The 20,629-nt window shown below is 37.9% G+C and overlaps 1 protein-coding gene across 2 annotated transcripts in view; it reads right to left on the bottom strand.

Annotated features, from left to right (window-relative positions):
* STXBP5L (syntaxin binding protein 5L) overlaps positions 1–18,372 on the bottom strand; it is a gene marked incomplete at both ends in the record, with an annotated part of 197,798 nt that extends 179,426 nt beyond the window's left edge. For both annotated transcript variants that reach the window (XM_082043568.1, XM_082043567.1), the window contains 2 exons: positions 747–844; positions 18,175–18,372. In XM_082043568.1, the coding sequence (XP_081899694.1) occupies positions 747–844; positions 18,175–18,372 (296 nt within the window). The remainder of the gene's footprint in view (positions 1–746; positions 845–18,174) is intronic.
* Between the last annotated feature and the right edge of the window lie 2,257 nt (positions 18,373–20,629).

Consider the following 20,629-nt stretch of genomic DNA (forward strand, 5'->3'; position numbering starts at 1 on the left):
CCAAATTGGAACACATGTGAACCCTGACAAACTAGGAAAATTATGCAGAGAAACATTTTGAAATACATCACATTTAAATATTCTCAGATTTTTTTTTAAATCAAAGTTTTCAATTTTTTATTGTATTTATATTCAATTTATTCTGTGTAGACTTCTAACTCAAAATTCCTATTGTATAAAAGATACATTAAATGCTGGTACTGATGTGCTTTTATAATAAATGAAGAGAAATAGGTACTTCTAGAGTGGTTTACCTTCTCTTTCAGGAAGGGATGAATTCTGCCTTAAAATCACTTATTTTCCACCATTCATTTGGAAGAGTCTAAACAATATTTCATACGTAGTGAAGATGTCTACACTTGACTAGGTGCATTGCAGCAACTAATTTATTTATTGCTAGCATAACATTCACAACTTGCTCATTACCACTTTGTAGTCTACCTTTACATACTGAAAAGAGTCTACTTTACATGGTAAAAAAACAAGAAGTAATTCTGCTTTATATCAACCAATATATGCCCAAACCATAAACCAAAAATCCAATCAAAATTTTTTCTTTGGACACCATAAGGACCTAATGTTAATTCTTCAACAGCACATCCTTTTCCAGTCCATCTAGTAAAGCAAAATTAAGTAGAACATAACAACAGAGACTTCAACCTTACCTGAGTGCTTGCAGAAGATGATTCAAATCACTGTATTACAAATACATAGAAATGGTGAAATTTTTGAATGAGAAAGGATACATTCGTATGGCTCCTGTTCTTGTTCCAATTGCCAGAATTTTCTGAACTGGGTCAAAAGCTAAGGCAGTGGGTAGATAAGGAAAACCGTGGCGAACCGTCTGAAACAGAGCAAATGAGCAAAGTGATTCAACTGTAACCACAGATAACAGCATGTATGTGTTATATTTCATGTATATGAAAAGAATCCATATTTTGCTATACATTGTATTAATTGCAATATTTTTCAAGAAAAGTATTTTAAAAGATACAGTGTTTTGAATATAGAGGTGAATTTCACTTATGCCTATTTCTAGAGACACTCTAATCAGTAATATTTTAAATTATTTTATTGTAACAAAGTTGATTGCGAAGTATATGTCAATATACAACCCGTATATATTGCTCATATGGTACATTGAAAGATAACCTCAATAAGCAAGGCAGCCAAACTGTAAACTGAAAAAAGAGACATATAATATGCTTTTAAAACACTGTTACAAATCACCTCAGCCTCAACAACAGCTTCAGCAGAAACAGGACATGTCCAGAGGAAGAGATCCAATAAACCAACAAACTGAATTGAGTCTATGAGGTAAAAATCCTTAATATCAATTTAAAGAACAAAGACACCAGAGAAGATGTTCTCAAAATGAGCAACTGAAGCACTTACCCTTTCTTAATCTTCATTTATAATACTATGCTTTTAATTATAATTTTTCCAGAGATACCTTGGGGAATAAATGAACAGAGCATGCTGCAACACATCCTTGAGTTTGAAGACTGCCTCAAAGAATATTTTAAGTTATCTTAACCTGGAAGTTATGACCAATATGACCTGCTTATATTTTATGAGGAAGAATCTGATAGGGGAGAACACTAACATAACAAAAAAAAAGAAAATAACTACACACACAAATACACATAAAAATGAACTGTAATCCATTTTGTGTATGAGACTGCTTACCTAAAATTGGGTAACAAATAACATATTTAATAATATTAATAATAACAATGATGTTTTACAATATTTCATATAATATGATATTTAAGTATAGGATTGACTCTTTTTAGTACATGGTTGGGATTGAAGAAGAAGTACTTTGAAATGAATGAAATTTAACATTTAAAGATCTTTTTTTCTTCCTTGAAATTATCTTGTTCATGAACTGCCTGCTGAAGTATTCAGCAGTCTCTCGGGAACAGCTTCAACAAAAGGGACTTCTTAATTGCAGACCTGTTGAGTAAAAAGCAGCTGATGATTTCTACAGCTGTATCACTCCAACTTTTCCATTACAGCTGAAACAATTGAACCAATATTCAAAAGTAGTTTGGGAACAATGAAAGGGAATGTTTTTCAGCAAATAATTTCTTCCTTAAAAGAAAACTTAATCACCTCATACCTTAATTATTGCTGATAACGGGTGTCTTCTTTTAAAATAATATCTATTTATTAGTTTCTAGACTGCAAAAATCCAAAAACATATGCTGTCAGTAAGCTGTAGAAAAATAGCTCACTTTTTATGTTAACGTAGACATTTATCAAAGATGTCCACAACTCTGTTTCTGGTTTGGTTTGCTTTGTGTTGTTTTGTTGTTGTTGTTTTTTTGTTTGTTTGTTTTTTAAACCATCTCATCTTCCCAAGTGCTGGGATTACTCAAATTTAGTTGTGTTTGTTTGTTTGTTGGGTTGGGTTTTGTTGTTGTTTGTTTGTTTGTTTGTCCTGACATCTAAGATGGAACTAGACTTACACACTATAAAAATGATTTTAGCTCTTGTGTCACCAAAAGTGAGGAATTATGAACTGTAGTATTTTCTAGCATGCTGAATGATTGGCCTAACTGCACTAGTAATTCTCTATTATATGTGAGATTTATGTATTGTTGTGAATAAATGTTCTTCCTTATACAAAAAGCACCATGTTTCATCAATTATATTTTTAATTAATAAATTTTAGAAATAATCTCTATAATAACATTCAAATTTCTAGCAGTTCCAGTCACAGGAAGTTTTTCTGATGTTTAGCTATGACTGGAGCTTTCAGTACTATTTTTTAGATCTAAGAATGCAAAGATCAGTATTTGTCAAGACTTATTTGCGTTCTTGCCTTATGCATTTAGCATCTCCTTAGCATTTTCAGTATATCTACAGTCACCCTTTTCATCTGGAAATTTTAATTGGGTCCTGTTATTGAGACAGAACTATGTTTCAGAAGCACAGTGATGTACATCTTTTCAGGATCATAGTTCAGTAAAAATTCTTGAACTCTAGGATTGACTCAAAAGTGTTATTTCTATAATATTTTGCAGCCATTTTCTAAATTTGAGTATTTACACTATTCCAACTGGGAAGTTCTTGTGAATGCAAAATTCTGCCATTTGCAGAATAATAATAAAAAAATTGTTGAAGTCTACTGAATATCCAAGTAAATAACAATTGTCAAGTAAAATATTTATATTTATTAGGACTCCAAATAAAGGACAAAACCAGTTTTGAAGGAGATGCAAGCTATAATGAACACAGTTAAAACAGAAAAAGGAGTCTTTATGATTGAGATTTTGGCACAAATTAGAGCAGTGTCAGAAGTAATTCTGAAGATCAAGCCTATTCAACAGAAAAACAGGGACAAGCTGTAACACATCAGATCCCCAGACTCTTCTCCTTTGGTCCAACAACCCTTCTGTTTTCGAGGGGTGTGAGAAAAGTCAACATGAAAAGCTAGCACTTGAAGTAGATTTTTCAAGTATGCACAGATAAAGCTAGTGTGAGCATACATGTAAGAATGAGTAACGATAGAACTGGGCCTGGGCTTCCTTACAGCATTCACTAAAACAGATGGAGAGGGGAAGGCCACAAAATTAACTTGATCCTAGGGTGACAAAAAGAACTATGTTCCTACTTAATCTGAGTTGTGTCCAGTGTGAACAGTATAGATCAAAACTATCAGTGGTGAGCAGAAAAAGCAAAACAAAGTAGATTTTTTTCCCAAAATTAAACTATCTCATTAGTGGACAAAAGCAGAAAAAAAAATTACACTAAAACACCAGAAAGAAATTATTTCAAAGAAATTATTCAAAGAAATATAGGACCTACCTATCCCAAATACCCTAAGAAAGGTGCCCCCCCCCCAAAAAAAAAAAAAAAAAAAAAAAAAAAGGAGGGAAAAAGCAGACAGCAGATGGAGCCAGGACTGCTTTTCTCCACATTCTCCAGCTTTCTTTTCTGTCTCCTTTCTTGGCATGCTGTCTCTAGAGGCAGTCTGTGCTCCCTAGAACATAAAGTTTATGTGCAATAAGTGAAACAATTTATTTGAAACAGAACAATTACAAATGCAGCTAAAAATGCAGCATATGTCTTTGTTCAGCTTTGTTATTCTCTTTTAAATTCTGTTTTAAATCATTTTAAGCAGATATTCTTATGGTGAATTGCATGGATATATCATTAAAGTGATCTTTACACAACCAGTTTACCTAAATGAATACAGGAAATTGATTATTTTAGCTTGCCAGTATTCTACCAATGAACATTTTACTATGCTGTACAGAACACAAAAATAATCTCTTCCTGTAGAAGATACCATGATATATTTCATTAGCTGAACAACGGAAATCACACTGGTAATAATACGTAATATCCAGTATAATTGTTCACATGGTGAATAATGTGATTTTTCAGTATGAGTTTTTTCTTAACTTTTGTTCTATGGTAGCTTATACTAGACTGTAAAGAGACCATTTTTTCAAAGTGATTTTTATATTCTCTAAATAGCTTCAGAAAATACAGCACTAAACTCAATTTTAAAATGTGTCAAGTAACAGGGTTTATAGTCAAAACTGTTCCTGTTAATTTGCACGAAGTTAAAATTTTTAACTTTTCTACTAATATTTTACAGATACTCTGTGTAATATCTGACAGCAAAAATTATTTAAGTTCACAATTTTTGAGAAGATGTCTACTTGTTACAATCAAAGTATGGAGAATCTGCTTCCAAATTGTGATCAACATGCCACATTCAAAAGTCTCACTGAAGCAAATAATTGACTGGTTTATTGACTAGAGGATGAAGTGTTGACAGAAACCTGTATAACCTCTTACTTAGCTATGCAGGAAATAAAAAAATGTCAATGATTACAGCTTGCACCAAGGTTGCGGTGGTGAAAACACATGCTTATAAAGAAGAACTGCCATGCATTATATTGCTATTAAGACCATGACATCCCTCCTTTGTAGGCTTCTGTGCCTGGAATCTCTGATTGGTAAGACTGCTCCCTGCTCAGAAATGATCAAAAGAGGACAAGATATCAGTAGGCTTCCAATCTAAGAAAATTATCCAGGAGGGATAAGGTTTTTATTGGCTAAATTTTCATTTTTCAAATGACTATTTTTTTATAAAAATACCAGCTTAGCTAAAACTTTCCAAAATTTCAGTTGCAAGCCGTGGGATTCCATTTAGCTCTTAACCTACATTAGGAACCAGGACTTCTGAGCATGTTCTCAGGATATTCCAAAAACTATGTATGTTTTAATTAGATAACGATACCCACAGATAGTTCTTTTACTCTGCGTGAAGCTAGAAACAGTTGTATGAAAAAGTCATCTGCAGATGGGACTCTGGAGCTGTGGACTGGGAAGGCTGACTGCTGTCCCTGGCAAGATGGTAAAATAAGGACTCAGCACGTGGGTAAAGATCATTGCAGAAGCCAGCAGAGTTTCTACAATGGGAAATCCTGTCTAACTAGTTTTCTCTAATTCTATGAAGCTATCAGCATGCATATAAATAAAGGGGATATGAATATATGTAAGTTTTCCAAAAGCCTTCCATAACATTCCACAGCAATATTATTAAAGAAACGACGTTGTCATAGAACTGAAGAAAAGCTTTTTTTTTGTGGTCTGAGAGCTGGTTAGATAACAGAAAACTAAGGACAGATTTTAATGGATTTTTACCATGAGGAAAATCCAAAAGTAGGGTACTCCATGGATGAGTGCTTGGACCAACATTATTCTTCATCTTTAATTATCTACTATATAAATGATAGTGAACACTGACATCTCCAAGTTCATAGCTGATAGTAAGCTCCTTTGGATAGTGAAATTCAGTACCAATTGTAACCAACTCCTAAAAGACCTCATTAGCCTGAATAAGTGGGCAAGAAGGTGACAAATGAGCTTCAGTGAGGATAGATGTAAGATAAGGCATCTAGAGAAAAAAACCAAATCTTAACAAGGCTTACACAATGATGAATTTGGAACTAGCATTTATAACTCAGGAAAATGATTTTGTGGGCATGGTTGGCATTCCTCTGAAGTCTTTGGTTTAATGTGCAGCAGCAACCCAAAAAGCCAAGTAGTATTGGACATTACCAGGAAGAATATAAATAATAATAGAGAGGGCATAATTTTGCTGCTATAATAAAACCTCTGTGAGCCCATTACTGGACTACTGTATGCAGCTCTGTTCTCCGCATCTGTAGAAGCAGTCAAGTCAGAGCTGATACAGGGAAGGCACATAATGCTTAAGGTGATGGACACAAGCCTTATCATAAAAGACCAAAAGTGCTGCAACTTTGGTTTGGAGAAGAAAAGGCTGTGGGAGAATATAACTGAGATTTACATAGTCGAGAGAGTGGGTGAGGTAAATGTGGAACTGTTTTTCAGCAAACAACAGAGCCACTCAAAACAAACAAAAGATTATTTTAAAACAGAAAACAAAACAAAACAAGACAAAACTTCTTTACACAACAGGTAATGAACTTCTGAAACTTGCTACCATAGGAGCTTGTGAAGGCTGACAGTATCAGCAGGTTCAAAAAGGCATTAGAAAAATACATGGACATTATTGATAAATGGATTCTGAAAGGACTGGCTAAGGATACACTCTGACATCTCCAATCCAGTGATGGTGGATGATGGGAGATTAGAAAGGGAATGGACTGCAGGTGATGATCTAACTTATTACTCTCCCTAAACGACATATTCTATTGCCACTGTCAGAGACTGACTGCTGGGTGATACGGACCATTGGTTTGTCTCAGCAGGGTATTTCTTATGAGATTATTCTCTTCACCAGCAGCAGTGCATCTGAGAGAGGGGGGAAAAGGAGATCAGTATTGGTGGAGAAAAACACATGAAAGAAAAAACATGGAAAATGTGCGTACACAAGGGAAAAAGAGAAGTGGTACTGAGATAGGGAATACAGGTGCAGGAAGAAAAGATATGCAGGAAACACTCAAATAATATTTACATATTAATGATATTTACGCAGACAACTTTTGACATAGAAAACACATTCAGCAATAGGCAAATTTGTTTGATCTTTTAATTTTTAAATGACAAAACTTACTTTGTTACAATAGGTCACTTAATAAGCTATGGGAGATAAAGGAGACTTCAACTACAACCACAAATTTTAACAGTTTAGTTTCACAAATTCTATACACTGATAATTAGACTTCCATGAAAAAAATCAGAGAAATATATTAGACTACTTGACATGAACTGACTTGTATGTTACACATTTTTGTACTATGACCTTATGAAACCTTTTTTCCTTTGAAAGCAGCTTAATATACTTTAAAAAATTAAAGCATAAGGTTGCAAAAATTATTTTCAAGTCTATATTATTCATATCTATTGGTTTTACTCTACTACTTTTAAAAAGTCTCTATGCGGAACATATGACTGTTTTTTGAAACATGCTAGTTCTACCACACATTGCATAACTTCTTCAATTTCCTCATATTGCTCAGCTCTGAAAAATAATGCACATTCAGAGGCATCTTCCAGACAATTAATTTTAAAAATAACTAAAACCTGGCAGTCCTCACTAAAGTTCCTCTTTGCATGACAAAAATCTCTGCAGAAACTTGAGAGATGTGTTTTTCCATTGTCATTTTCATTTCTGCAGACTGGATGTTAAAGACTATCAAATAAGGATGGTCCTATTCACACATGATTCATATTGATTCAATAGCCAAGTTAAGTGAACCACAGGGGAAAACAAGGCATTCTGAATTTCAAAAAGCATCCTCCTCATGCTTGTTCTTTGAAATATACTGTAGTGTATAAAAATTACAAAATTAATATAATTCCAACTGAAAAATCCACAAATAAATTAGATGACATGGATGCCTGAATTGCATTATTCCCAGTTCACAGCACAGATGAGGCTGGAAGGGAACTCTGCAGACTGTCTAATCCAACCCACCCTGCTCTAAGCAGAGTGGTTTTAATCTTATTCATTTGATCTACTTAAATCAGTGTTGCTGTGGCCAAGCAACCGCTTGACAACTACACCATCTTGCCACATCTACCACAGCACTGAGTTACAGCACAGGAAGTTAATAACATAAGTTACAGGGTAATACACAAATTTAATCATCCCAAGGTAGGTATTATCACCTTTGAAGAAATCCCAAGTGGAAGACACATGCAAAATGATTTCACCTCTTCTCATTCCTTCTACAAGAACTCAGTAAAAAAAAAAGAAGACAAACATACAAAAAGGGAGGAAAATGGAGAACACAATGAAGGAATTGCATCCACTGTTCAGTAAATGTGCTATAACAGACTTCCCACTCTTGCCTTTTAAACTGGCAAGAAGAAATAGGGCATCAACCTATTGAAAAATGGCACAGAGTTGTATTAAACTATATTTGACCTTGACTTTAATGTAAAATAATAAAAAAAACCAATCCTAAAGCACTGATTTCAAAGCTCAATTTGGCCTATGTACTTAAGCAAGACTTCTAGCAAAATGGGGAATCATTATAGTCAAAGTAATTCAAATAGTAGTTCGTATTGATTTTATTGCTGCATCACTTAACCATATTACTCTAAAACTTGAAATAGTTTGATTCAGAATATAATCTGTATGACAAAGAACTGTTTTATGGGTATTTACAAGAATTTTTAAATCATTCAACATGTCTGATAGCAATGAAAGGAAAATATTTTTGTCTTCACTGTCACTGTGGATGCAGAGAAAAACATAATTTCATAACTTTAATGAGAAATGAAAAATAATAAGCTGTTTTTATTAAAGTTATACCAGACCAACATAGTGATAGCTCTAATTATTTTGAATGTCTTCTCATTTTTGGATTTTCTGGAACTTTGCTACTTTAGGCTGATTATGTCCTGTTCAGTTCTGAAGTAGATGTTTTGCTTACTGCTTTCAAAATAATTAAAAAAAAAAATCAGTCATACTGGGGAATTTAAAAAATTTTGCAAGAGAATTCCACAATTGTTCTACTACAAAAATGTTATTGAAGTTGGTGTGAGGTTTTTTTGTGTGTGTAGTTTCTTTTACTTGGGTTTTTTTGTTGTTTTAGTTTGGTTTTAAGGCTATAGAAACACAGTGTTAAAAATCTACTTTGATATAGAAATGATCTGTATTAATTAGTGTATTCCTATGGAAAGATTTTATTTTGAAACATAATTTGGCATTCTTGTATACAAATACTATTACCAGATTTCATTACTAGCATTTACAACATTGTTTACTGTTTCTTACTAATTCATAATTAATCTTATCCTACCTTCTTTATATATGCATATTATACACCACTTGAGAACTTTTTTTCTGATGCCAAACTGAGAATTTAATCTGGAGATACTGGCTAGCATCTCGTTTCACATATGGTAAAGACATATTCCAAATGAAATGGAGATATTTTGTGGCATCTTTTTGCCCTCTAACAGCAGTGAAATCCAGCAGATCTTGCACATGACTATCCCCTCCCCTGCATTGCTCATGATGCTACCAAGGGCATAGCTCACAGACACAAATGAAGACACTATATGCAAAGATCATAAGAATCAGATCTCTGTTTACATAACCACATGCCAGTTTTCCTGCCTTTGCCTCATTCAGTGAGCATTTAAAATATATCTAGGGATATCAACGATGAGTAAACTGGGGTTCTTCGGACCCACTACAATTAACTTTCATCCACAGCTAGGATGGAATGTATCAGTAATACAACTGACACTGACCAGGTGTAACTGGAAGCACACATCCATCCTTAAGGGATACAATAGTTGCAACGGGATGAACGAAGCTGAGATGAGCATTATTTATTATGATTTTTTGTGATATTCAGTGGATAACGCAGAGATTTTCTCACAGGAACCATTGCAAAGAACACAGACAGAATAGCATCCATCCTTCCCACATGTTGTGTACCGTTCAAGCCAACTGTGATGGAGAACAGGAATAAAATATAAGCAGACACTTCAAAAAGATAAAAATACGCTATGAAGATTAGATTGCCGTACATACAGATGTAACTGAACACTACCTGAATAAGGGACCTGACTTCTGAGTGTATGGCCTCTCAGCATTCTTATATAGCAGATTTTAAAATGAAATATAAATGATTCTTTTTAATGGACTGGATTCAAATTCTTCATAAAGACATGGTACCATACACACCTGTACCTGCACATAAACCACTGACTGTTTTTAAGTACATGCATTCATCAACTCAAAGCCTTAAATATTAAGGGTCTTTTTTTTGTTGTTCAGTACTGTATGCAACTTCAAAGGATCCATAAAAAGTGTACCTCCTCAGACTTTGACCCTAGTTACAGGAGACAGATTGTCTCTAGTATTTTTTACTATTCATAGTCTGTGCTGGTGATCTGTTAGGAGTGGACACAGCACTGCACAAAGATAACATCTTATTACATTTAAGCATATTTACCAGCCATCTGTACCTAACAATATTGCTTTCTCTCCTCTCCACAGATGCACATTACTTAGACTTCTAATCATACAGTCCTCTAACTTTCCCCTATAATGATTCTAACATACATTGTGACAAATTAGTATAACCTTATAAGCTGCTTTTACAAACACATTTTCTTAGAATAAGTAACAGACCAATACATTCACGTAGCTTAAGGTACATTAGTTCACTTTGCTACTGCTTTCTTATCTCCGCTTATAAAGTGAAGGTACTAATACTAGCTTTCCACAGTATTTTCACACAGACCTCCAAAAGGGGTTTGGGCATATACCATATGCCAGGGAGTATCAGATGTCTCAGAATCAGAGTCAGATAGGAACCAAGATTCATCTAAACTAACCAAGTGAGATAGAGTCCGCCTTAGATTTATTCCACCTCCACTGAGGACAGCTGCATGTTTTATGTAGTATATGTATTTCTGCTTGGGAAAAAAAAATCTCCCACTATTTCATATTTTTATCCATGAACCTCTAAGTAATTTCTCAGTCATTTCTTAAAAAAAAAATGAAGCATAAGTCTTTTTTCTTTCAGGAATAAGTAGGGAAAAGAGTTGCTTATATAACTAATGTTTTACAAGACAGATTTACAGTCAGAATACTTGCTGCGATACAGGGCAGAAAGAAGGAGGAAAAGAATCCAGAAAAGATTCAAAACCGCTTTTTCCAATATAATAGTAAGAAAATTTCTCATTAACTGGTGGTCCACAGCTGAGGTACAGTATATCCAGTGTGTCCAGTACCCACTAGCCGGCAATAACAGTTAAGAATATAAAAATGATGGAACACAAAGTGAAGGAGAGACAACAAGAGAAAACTTGGGGATAGGGACTAACTTTGGGAGAAAAGCCCTGTGTCTCAGGTATAAACTCACTACCATTCTCACAGGATGAGAGACAGCATCAGCGCACTCAATTGTAGAGGTCAGACCTGTGCTATGTAAATGTGGAGACACTGTACTCCTCAGTATATTCTACATTTTTGTTTTGTTTTGTTTTGTTTTTTTCACTGTTTCCAGGATATGCAGGGGTTTCCCAGTCCCATCATCAGCTCAGGGAAGGAAGACTTGAGTTCTGATGGTCTGATCTCTGAACCAGTGCCTGTGAAAAAGTGATTCCTGAACAGACAAAATATTAAGCTAGCCTTAATAAATACTTCCAGTGAGGAGGGACATTCTGTCTTTCTCATGAGGAAGAAGTATATCCTGATTTTCGGTTATTTATCCAAGGACTCCATGTGATTGAAATTAATTAATTGTTGCATTAAAAAAAACAAATCAAAACATAAAAAGGCCAACTCGAAATGGCACATAAAATTATAGTAAGTAGTTTAACTTTTAGGTTGCCCTGTGTGGAGTCAGGAGTTGAACTCTGTGATCCTTGTAGGTCCCTTCCAACTCAGGATATTCTTGTATTGCTAAAAATGCAAAGTCAACCACAAAAAGCAGAAAAATTAGAATATACACAAACTAAGATAATCTATGCAACATGGATTTGTTCCCCCTTTATAAAGATTAAATAAATAATCTTTTTCTGCCATAGAACTTTTGCCTCCATGGACAGTAGTCTGGTCTGTCCTATGGACAAACCAAAAGTAAAGAGCTGTTGTCCGCCAAACTTGTCTATTTGGTATAAAATAGGAAGGTGCAAGGTAGAATTCAGATAGAAAATTGCAGGAAGGAAATTCTATCAATGCTCTTATCACTTAGTTTTATAAACGATCAAGCTAAGGGCCATTAATTAAGCTTTTCACATGTGGCTGCTAATCATGTTTCCATTTTGTGACTGGCCAATTTGAGATACTGGAGGTGGATGATATTCAGACATCTTAGGTACAATTCACAGGTAAAATTTGGAGCCAGAATTCCATCTGTAGTCATTTGAGACAGGAAGGAAAGTCAGAGTCATCTGGTTACCTAAGGTGGACATATAAATTGACAGTATGAACAACTATCCTAAAGACTCTTCTGTAGATGTGCAGAATACTTGCAAGAGAATGTGAAAACAATTAGAGGCACAATGGGAAGACTTAAGTGGTATAAAAATATAGAATATGCTAAAACAAACAAACAAACAACAACAAACAAACAGATCCAAAGAAGGTCAAACTGGAAACTCAAAACAGTGGCCACTAAATAATCTGGCATTCGTGATTTTCTGTGCCTCCATTCCTCGTCTATACAGTAGAAATAATAAAATCTCCATCTGACAGAAATATTATCAAGGGCGATTCCTTAATGTTTATAAAGCTTTCAAAACCACAGTGATGAGCACTTCTGTTGTGAAAGTCCATGGGGAACTTCACACTCAGGTATGCTCTGAGTTCTAAGTAAGTAAAAAAATATTGAAGTGCTTTCCATTGAGCAAACGCCATTTGTTTTACTAAATTTGACCTACGGAAGAAATACGGGATCATGGAATTCAAGGTTATATGTATAAGCAAACTTAAGAAATCTGGAACTTTCAAGTGCTTTGTTTTGCAACCATAAAAATCTTAAAATGGTTTTGAATCTGCAGTTACACATGTGGGCCATGAAGGGTCTGCATTAATGTAGTTAGGATTAATATTTGATTAATAACCAAACATAGTGATGAAAAAAGATGATACATTTTTTTTAGAAAAACACTAAAAAAAATTGTCTAGTTATACTACTATAGGTAGTTTAAAATGTTCAAAGTTGTTAAAAAGTAAGCTTTTAATGTGCTATGCTCTTTACCACCAATGAGTCCTATTTCTAATTAATAAAAACAGTTTTAAAAGAAAAATACATTATGTATCACACATTTCATAAAATTAACACCATATAATTACAGAGGTATCATTTATGAATCTGTAGTTTTAAACAGAATAGGGTTTTGCACCTAATATTATATCTAAACTCTGTCATATAGGAAAAATTGTTCCCAACACTACCTTATTTACCACTTAAGTGTTGCATGAACTCTGAGCGCTTAAAGTAAGGGTTAATACTTAATTTAAAATGGGATTTCTCTGAAATGTAGCACTTGACACAAGTTTGGGGTTTTTTGTTGCTTTTGTTTGGATGGTGTTTTTTGAGGGGTTTTTTGTTTGGTTGGTTGGGTTTTTTTGTTTTTTTAGTTCCCCCCACCTTGGCTGACCTTACTAAGGAAACAACACAGATTAATCAAACAGCTCAAGCTTACTAAAACACTGTGGATAGCTTATAACAAAGACTTTAAAAAAAAAATTCTTCATAACCAAAACCAGAGCTATCTGCTTCTGCGGAACTGTTCTTAAACTGCCATTCCAAAATTCATCTTCTATTATCATTGAACTGTAGCTTCATGTTGCATTTGCAGTTAAAGTACCTACTTGACTGCTGTCAGAGGGACTAAATGTTCATCTTTGTGGGTTGACAAAATGAAGTACTACCATCTGTAAACTCTCGGAATTAAAATTTAAGACTGCCTTATAGGATATACAGATAATTAAGGTATTTTAACTGGCTACTGATTGGATGCAAACTGAGGGCCTGTTTTTGTCCAGGATAAGTAGGGTTAGGAAGGCACAATTGTAATTGGCAATGGGCTTCCATACCAGTTTCAATGAAAACCTAAAAGGACTCTGGCCTCCATGGGTTTTGTAAAAAGACTCAGTAATGCACATATTAAAACTATGACTATATGATCAAAATGAATAATACAGCAAGATTCAAGACAGTAATAACATTGAAGACCAGTTTTGCAGAGAATAAAACTTTTTTTTGCTTCAGGTTTCAAAGGCAGTCCATAACCATCAGAGTTTGGGGAATAATTCTGTGAGAAGATTAATTTGGTTGTTCTTGGACCTTTTCTAGGGTATCTAATTGCTGCCTACAGCTTAAGAAATCCTGGACCAGTTTAATTGTATGTCTAGTAAAGTGCAGCTGTTACTATGCTCTTAACTGAGGTCTTGATTTCAAACATTTTCTGGATAAAGTTATCAATGTCATGCTCTACAAATTCAACTCTATGATTGTTCTTCAAGAAATGCTCAAGTAGTTCTCCGAGAATTTATTTTCATGAAGAATATGCAGTCTGTGTTCAGAAAATTTATATCTTTATTCTTATTCAGTTGTCCCCAACTGCATCATCCCCTAACAATCAACCTTCTGCAAAAGTAATAAAATTACTTTTTTCTTCTTTACTGTTCATTCTGATCCAAGTTCTATTCAAAAGATTTACAACATCCTAACTGTCATCTCACATCCTATATTAGTAGGACATCTCTCCTCAGTGCTGTATATTAGTTTCTTTATGCTATGGACAAACATAAGTGAGCCTAAGAAATCCTTGCCAGAAAGAAAAAAATATATATGTATATATATAGAGAGGGAAAATATAAAGGAGCACAACCAAGGAAACTAGGTTTATCCCCATTAAAATTAATATAGACTTTACTAACATATCCTACGGGATCATGCCTAGTTTTTGGCATGATGCTGCTGTCTCACACATTCAATTCAATTAATGTGAACCATAATAGGTATTTTCATGATTTTCACTTCGATATCCAAACCCCAAGAGCAGCCCTACAAATAACATAAACTATACCTCAGCTTCTTGTTGTGACAAAATACAGTTCTGACAAAATTTCACATCACATGAATACTTTGAAAAGAGTGCCATTCATTTGTTCATACGGCTACCAACATATAAATTTATCATGCTTTTAAAGGCCTTAGCTATTTCATATGTAATAGTTTCAAGAATATTTTTAGTCTTTCAGTACAGAAGTTTACATTAATGATTTAAACATAAATGCCCAAAGTAACTCATTGTGAGCATCTCCATGTAAAATTAAATATTCTATATTCTTCTATTATTTCAAATAGACACTGTGTTAATAAGCATCCTAAAAATGTTACCAAATGGGGAGAGCGCTTTCACATGTATTACTAATGAAATCAGGTGTGTTACTAATGAAATCAGGTGTGTTACTAATAAAAACAGTGCTCTGGTAGAGGATTGGATCTGTGTTGTTAGACCTCCCACAAACTTCATAAAGGCAATTTAAGTAAGAATGGCAGGTAAGGCCCTTTAATTCTTAAGTATGAGTCAGCTTTTATGTTTCATATCTAAACGAAGATTTTATAATCAGCAAAGAAAGGAAAACCAGTTCAAGGTGCTACGTGGACTGTGAGCCCATCTGCCTTGATCCTGCAGATGATAACAAGCCAAAACTGCCATTAGCTTTACTCAGTTCTGTGTGCAGCAGTATCACAGATCATAGATCCTTAAATATGCAGCCCATGTAACTTATGTAACTTAACATTAAAACACCCAACTGAAACACCAGAAACTCTACACAACAAAAGCTCAGGGAAGACAAAGCTTGAATTTTATGTGTTTTGCTGTAATTTAATCTAATCCCAACTGAGGTACAAATTATGGCTCAGACCTTGCACCCTGAAGCATGCAGAGTGAAAGCTGTGCCTGCATCAAGTCCCACTGCCTTCGGTACACTTGCATAGCACAACGCAGGATCGGGGCCTGTGGGGTTTGGTTGGTTCATTCAAACATGTAATGTTACTAAACTGTAACATAGCTGATTAAGTAGAGCCTGTTGAATAAACATTGCAGTATTTTATGAGCACATAATCACTGAGTGTTTTGGAAGTTTGCTTTTAGCATACCTTTGTATCTTGAAAAAAGGAAGCTGGTATTTCATCTACTATAAAGTAGACTTCTGCAGTACCATGCATTCATAAGCAAGAACTGCTGCAAACAACCAAAAACCTTTCTAAACAAATATTTACTTTGTTGAGAACATTTCAACTTCAGAGCTAAGATAGGCAAAAATTGCCTACTGAAATCTTCTCAAAATGACATATTCCTGTACACCAAACAGATATATTTGCAAGTAGATCTATCAGAACATAACACCATCTTCAAGTAATATCAAGACAAAGAAGGGAAATAACTGAGACTAGGCAGAATCTTTCTTTACATCTTATGTTGCCTTTTTTTTTTTTTCAAATATGCCATATGAAATAAAAATATATCACACTAAATACAGGACTTTGGCCCTATCAAATGGCTTAAACATGAAGAACTATGTTGAGTTTTAGCCTTACTTAGAAGTCTCAGAATGTCAGACCTTCTAATGCTACCTTAATGTATCTTGATTACTTGCATCATCTTTTTACTGAAGTGACAAAAACGGGAAATCGCTGTACTGAATACCTGCAGTTTCACAAAAGGCTAAGTTACTGTGTACATAAGCAAGAGGAGTCAAATTCTATCCTGGGAAGCAGGAATGATTCTAATGCACTGATCACTGAGACACTATTATACTACCAAATAAGTTGTCTCAAAAGGTTTGAGCCTGTTCTGGTTCAGGGTGGCAAAGAACTAAAAACCTCCAGAAATTAGAATTACGTAGAACGTATTCCAAAGGTCTCTGACCCTTTAAGCCATGAGGGCTCATCCTTCTTCCCCTGAACTCTGTAAGGGTTTTGACACCAGCTGTAGCTGAAAACCAAATAGACTAGAACCATGAAATCTGAGATCAGGAAAGCTGTGTGTTTCACAAGAACCAGATCTGCACACAAACTGTCTTATTAGCTTGTCTTGTTTGTTTATATTTCTTCCTTCTTCCCAAAACACAAAAAGAAATGAGAATGTGCTGGAGTTGACCATAACCTGAATTTCAAATCAATTGGTATCTGGCTAATAAAAGGAAAATATATACTTAATAGGTGAAGTTAATTTACTCTTAATAATGTAAATTGCACTAATTAAGAATTCTGGTTTTGAAGCTTCTAAGCAAAATAAATAAGCAAACAAAACTTCTAGTAAAGCCAACAGAATTAATGTCGAAGTTAATAGCAGAGGATTATAATTTCTCCTTTTGGTTGGTCTTCATTACAAAACTGTGGTTTTCATATTCCAGGGTTGATCAGAAGTACCAAATAGTTTGTACTGATTTCACTTGTGCATTTAAGAACACCACTGAAAGCTTTGTTGTAGAAAACATATTCAAAACATGGACACACAGGGATATCTTATGCTTTCTACTCAAAGAACATTCCCACTTAAGGACCTAAACAACACATAAAACCCCATGCCAAACAGATCTGGCAACTTTGAATATTCATGCTGTCCTACTAAGTTTATCGTCATATAATCATAATCTTCAGTACTAACACTAAAAAAACCCCTCAAATCTACAGCCAGTCCCTCGAAAATCATTGAATTGTCAGGTTTAGTAACCAACGCACTGTCTTTATTTCTAGCTTGTGACTTTTCCTTAAAAAAGGAAAGGAAAGGAAGAGAGGATGATAAAGTGAGGAAGGGAAGTAGATGTATACAGTTTTGAATTTCTAATGACTTGCAAATGTTATCTGTGCTAGCACCAATTTATTTGCTTTCCTGCCCACAATCTTGTTACTCATTTGGGATCTGAGCATAAATTAGGATTTGGACCTGAATGCTGAAGTGAAGATTTCTACTAATTTACTGACCACCCCAACTCTGCAGCAGGAAGAAAACAACAACAACAACAAAGCCCACAACAAATACACACACAAAACCAGGAACCAAAACCATCGACAAGATCTCTGTCTTTTCATTTCAAAGTCCTTATACAACCACTGAAGTTCTCAAGTAAGAGGCTTATTGATGTCATATTACTGCCCCCACACACAATGTAGCTTTTATTATTTCCATGGTAAAAAAAAAAAAAAAAATTACAGCCCTTACCTTACAAATCTGAAAATAATCTGAAGTGAGCGTCTCCTGGATCTCATCTCTGGGAGTCCCTGCAGCTCCTGCAGTCCCTCCTGGGTGCATGGAGCCGCCACCAGCCCCACTTCCACCGCCACTGCCACCACCACTGCTTCCACTGGGGGATGAGGCAGTTAAACCATCCAAAACTTTGCGAAAATTAAATTTCTTCATTTTAGAAAAATCTTTTGGAAGATTTGGGGAGTGAGAAAGGATGTGTTGCAACACATTCAGCTACACGTAGCGAAAGAAAAAAGTCTTTAATGGTCCTCTGAGTGAGGCAGCACTTTAGTCCCTTGTACCGAACAATGTCAATATTAGGTATAATTGAGTGAAAAATACAAAGGCTTCATTTTGTCAGACGCCAAAGCTACCTGCAACGGTCCTTTTAAAAAATAAATAGAAAAATATTCCACAAGCAGCAGAACTAAGATTTAGGTTCAAACAAGGAACACGGAACAACCGCCATCGGGTTCGCTCACAAAATCCACATTTAGCAGTGGTTAAAACCGAAAAGTATATGAAAAATTCAAGCCGGCATCCGAAACAGTAGACTCCACGTCTCTATCTTTGCTGCTTAAGATCTGCCTTCGGTACTTGGCTATCTTAACAAAACTACAAAAACTCGGCTACATTCAGTGCCCTCTCCTCCTCAAACCCCTTGCAGTCCGGGGTGTATTTGCCTCCGGGGTTTCGGGGGAGCCGACTCCCCGCCACCGCTCTCCGCCCGCAGCCGCTGCCGCGACTCTCGCTACCGAGTTCCCTGCCCGCCCCGGCGAGTGCCGGCAGCCGCTGCCGCCCTTGATCCTCCTTTTCTCCTCGGGCTCCCGGCCCCACAGCGGGGTGGGAGCCCCTCACTCTCCTCGCCGCCCGCCCACCCTGCGCCGCCCCGGCCGCCGCGCCGTGAGGACCGGGCGACGGTAACGAGCGACCCCCTCAGCCAGCCCGGCCGTCCAGGGCCGACCACCTGTCCCGTCCCTGAGGTGACGGACCCCCTCAGCCCTCCCGCCCGCCCCGGTCACCGAGCCTGTGCTGTCGCCGTGCACAGGGAGAGGGGGACCGGACTCCCGCGGCGCCGGGAGTAACCGGGGCGACGCTCGCTCTGAGGCGACGGTTCCTAACGGTCCCCAGGGACGCCTGCGTCTGGCGCGGGGCGGGCCGGGGCAGGAGCAGGAGCAGGAGCGGAGCGGGGCAGGGGAGCGCACGGGCGGCTGCGGTCCCAGCCGGCTGCGGCGGCTCCTGTCCGCCCGGCGCGCTCGCAGCCGCTCTCCGAGGTACTGAAATCTCCGCCGGCGGAGGCGGCAGCCGCAGCTCCTCCTTCTCCTCTTCTTCCTCCTCCTCCTCCTCCTCCTCCTCCTCCTCCCCCACGCCCGCCCTCCACGCCCCGCCCAGCCCGCCGCACCAGCGCGCGCCCGGGCGCCCGTACCCCGCCCCTTCCCCGGAGCGCGCGCCCGGCTGTACTGGGAGGAGAGCGGGAGGGAAGGGCGGGGATAAGGCTGGTGATTGACAGCAGTGGCAGCTTGCGATTGGTTGCTGAGGGCGAGTCGGGTGGATGTGAATGGCAGAGAGGCGAGGAGGGTGGGAACTGCTCTCAACGGTTCGGCCCTCGGCAGGCTCCAGGCGCAGCCTCATGCCGGCGCTTGCTACGGTAGAGACAGCATGGCTGACCGCCGCTGTGAGCCGCGGCATCCGATTGGGGCGCCGCAAAGATGAGCACGCGTTCCCACCAATGGGAAAGGCCGCACGGGGAGTTTTTTCCTCCCCCAAACTCCCGAGCTGTCACGCGCCTTCCCTCCGCGACGCCCCGCCCCCCCAGAGCAGCCGGGTGTGTGGGGCCCGGGGGCGGGGCCAGGCTCGTGGCGGGGAACCTGGGGACAGCGCGGGGGCGGAGCCCTCCGCTCCGCCGGCCACGCCCCAATGCGGCGGGAGCGGGAGCGGCTGCTGGCGACGCGGGGTGCGCAGCGCTGCGGCCGCTCCGAGAGCTGTGAGCTCCCCGCGGCGGGAGCCTGAGGGGCAGCGGGTCTGGAGGGGGACACAGCCCGCGGTAGTTCCTGTCAGCGCGGAGAGCTGAAGTTGGTTGCTCAGCTTCAGGTCGAACAAACCCGAAATGTGACGGGAGGTCGCGGTCCCGGCGGTGACAGAGCGAGGCGCTGAGCAAGAGGGAGTCTCCATTTCCCGCCGGGGCGCAGAGCGACCTGTGCGGGTTGGTGTCCAGCCCGTCTGCTGATACTGGCTGGCACCTCGAGTGCAAGTCCCCTTTTTCTTCCCAAGAGGAATAAGATAACCCCTGGCTGCCCTTTCAGGTGCTTGTGTGGATGGTTGGGTGATTTGCAGAATCCCATAATAGTTTGGGTTGCAATGGACCTTCAAAGTTCACCTAGTCTAGCTCCCCTGCAATGAGCAGGGACATTTCCAACTAGATCAGGTTGCT

This window comes from Streptopelia decaocto (assembly GCF_964273445.1).
Source record: "Streptopelia decaocto genome assembly, chromosome: 1".
Lineage (NCBI taxonomy): Eukaryota > Metazoa > Chordata > Aves > Columbiformes > Columbidae > Streptopelia > Streptopelia decaocto.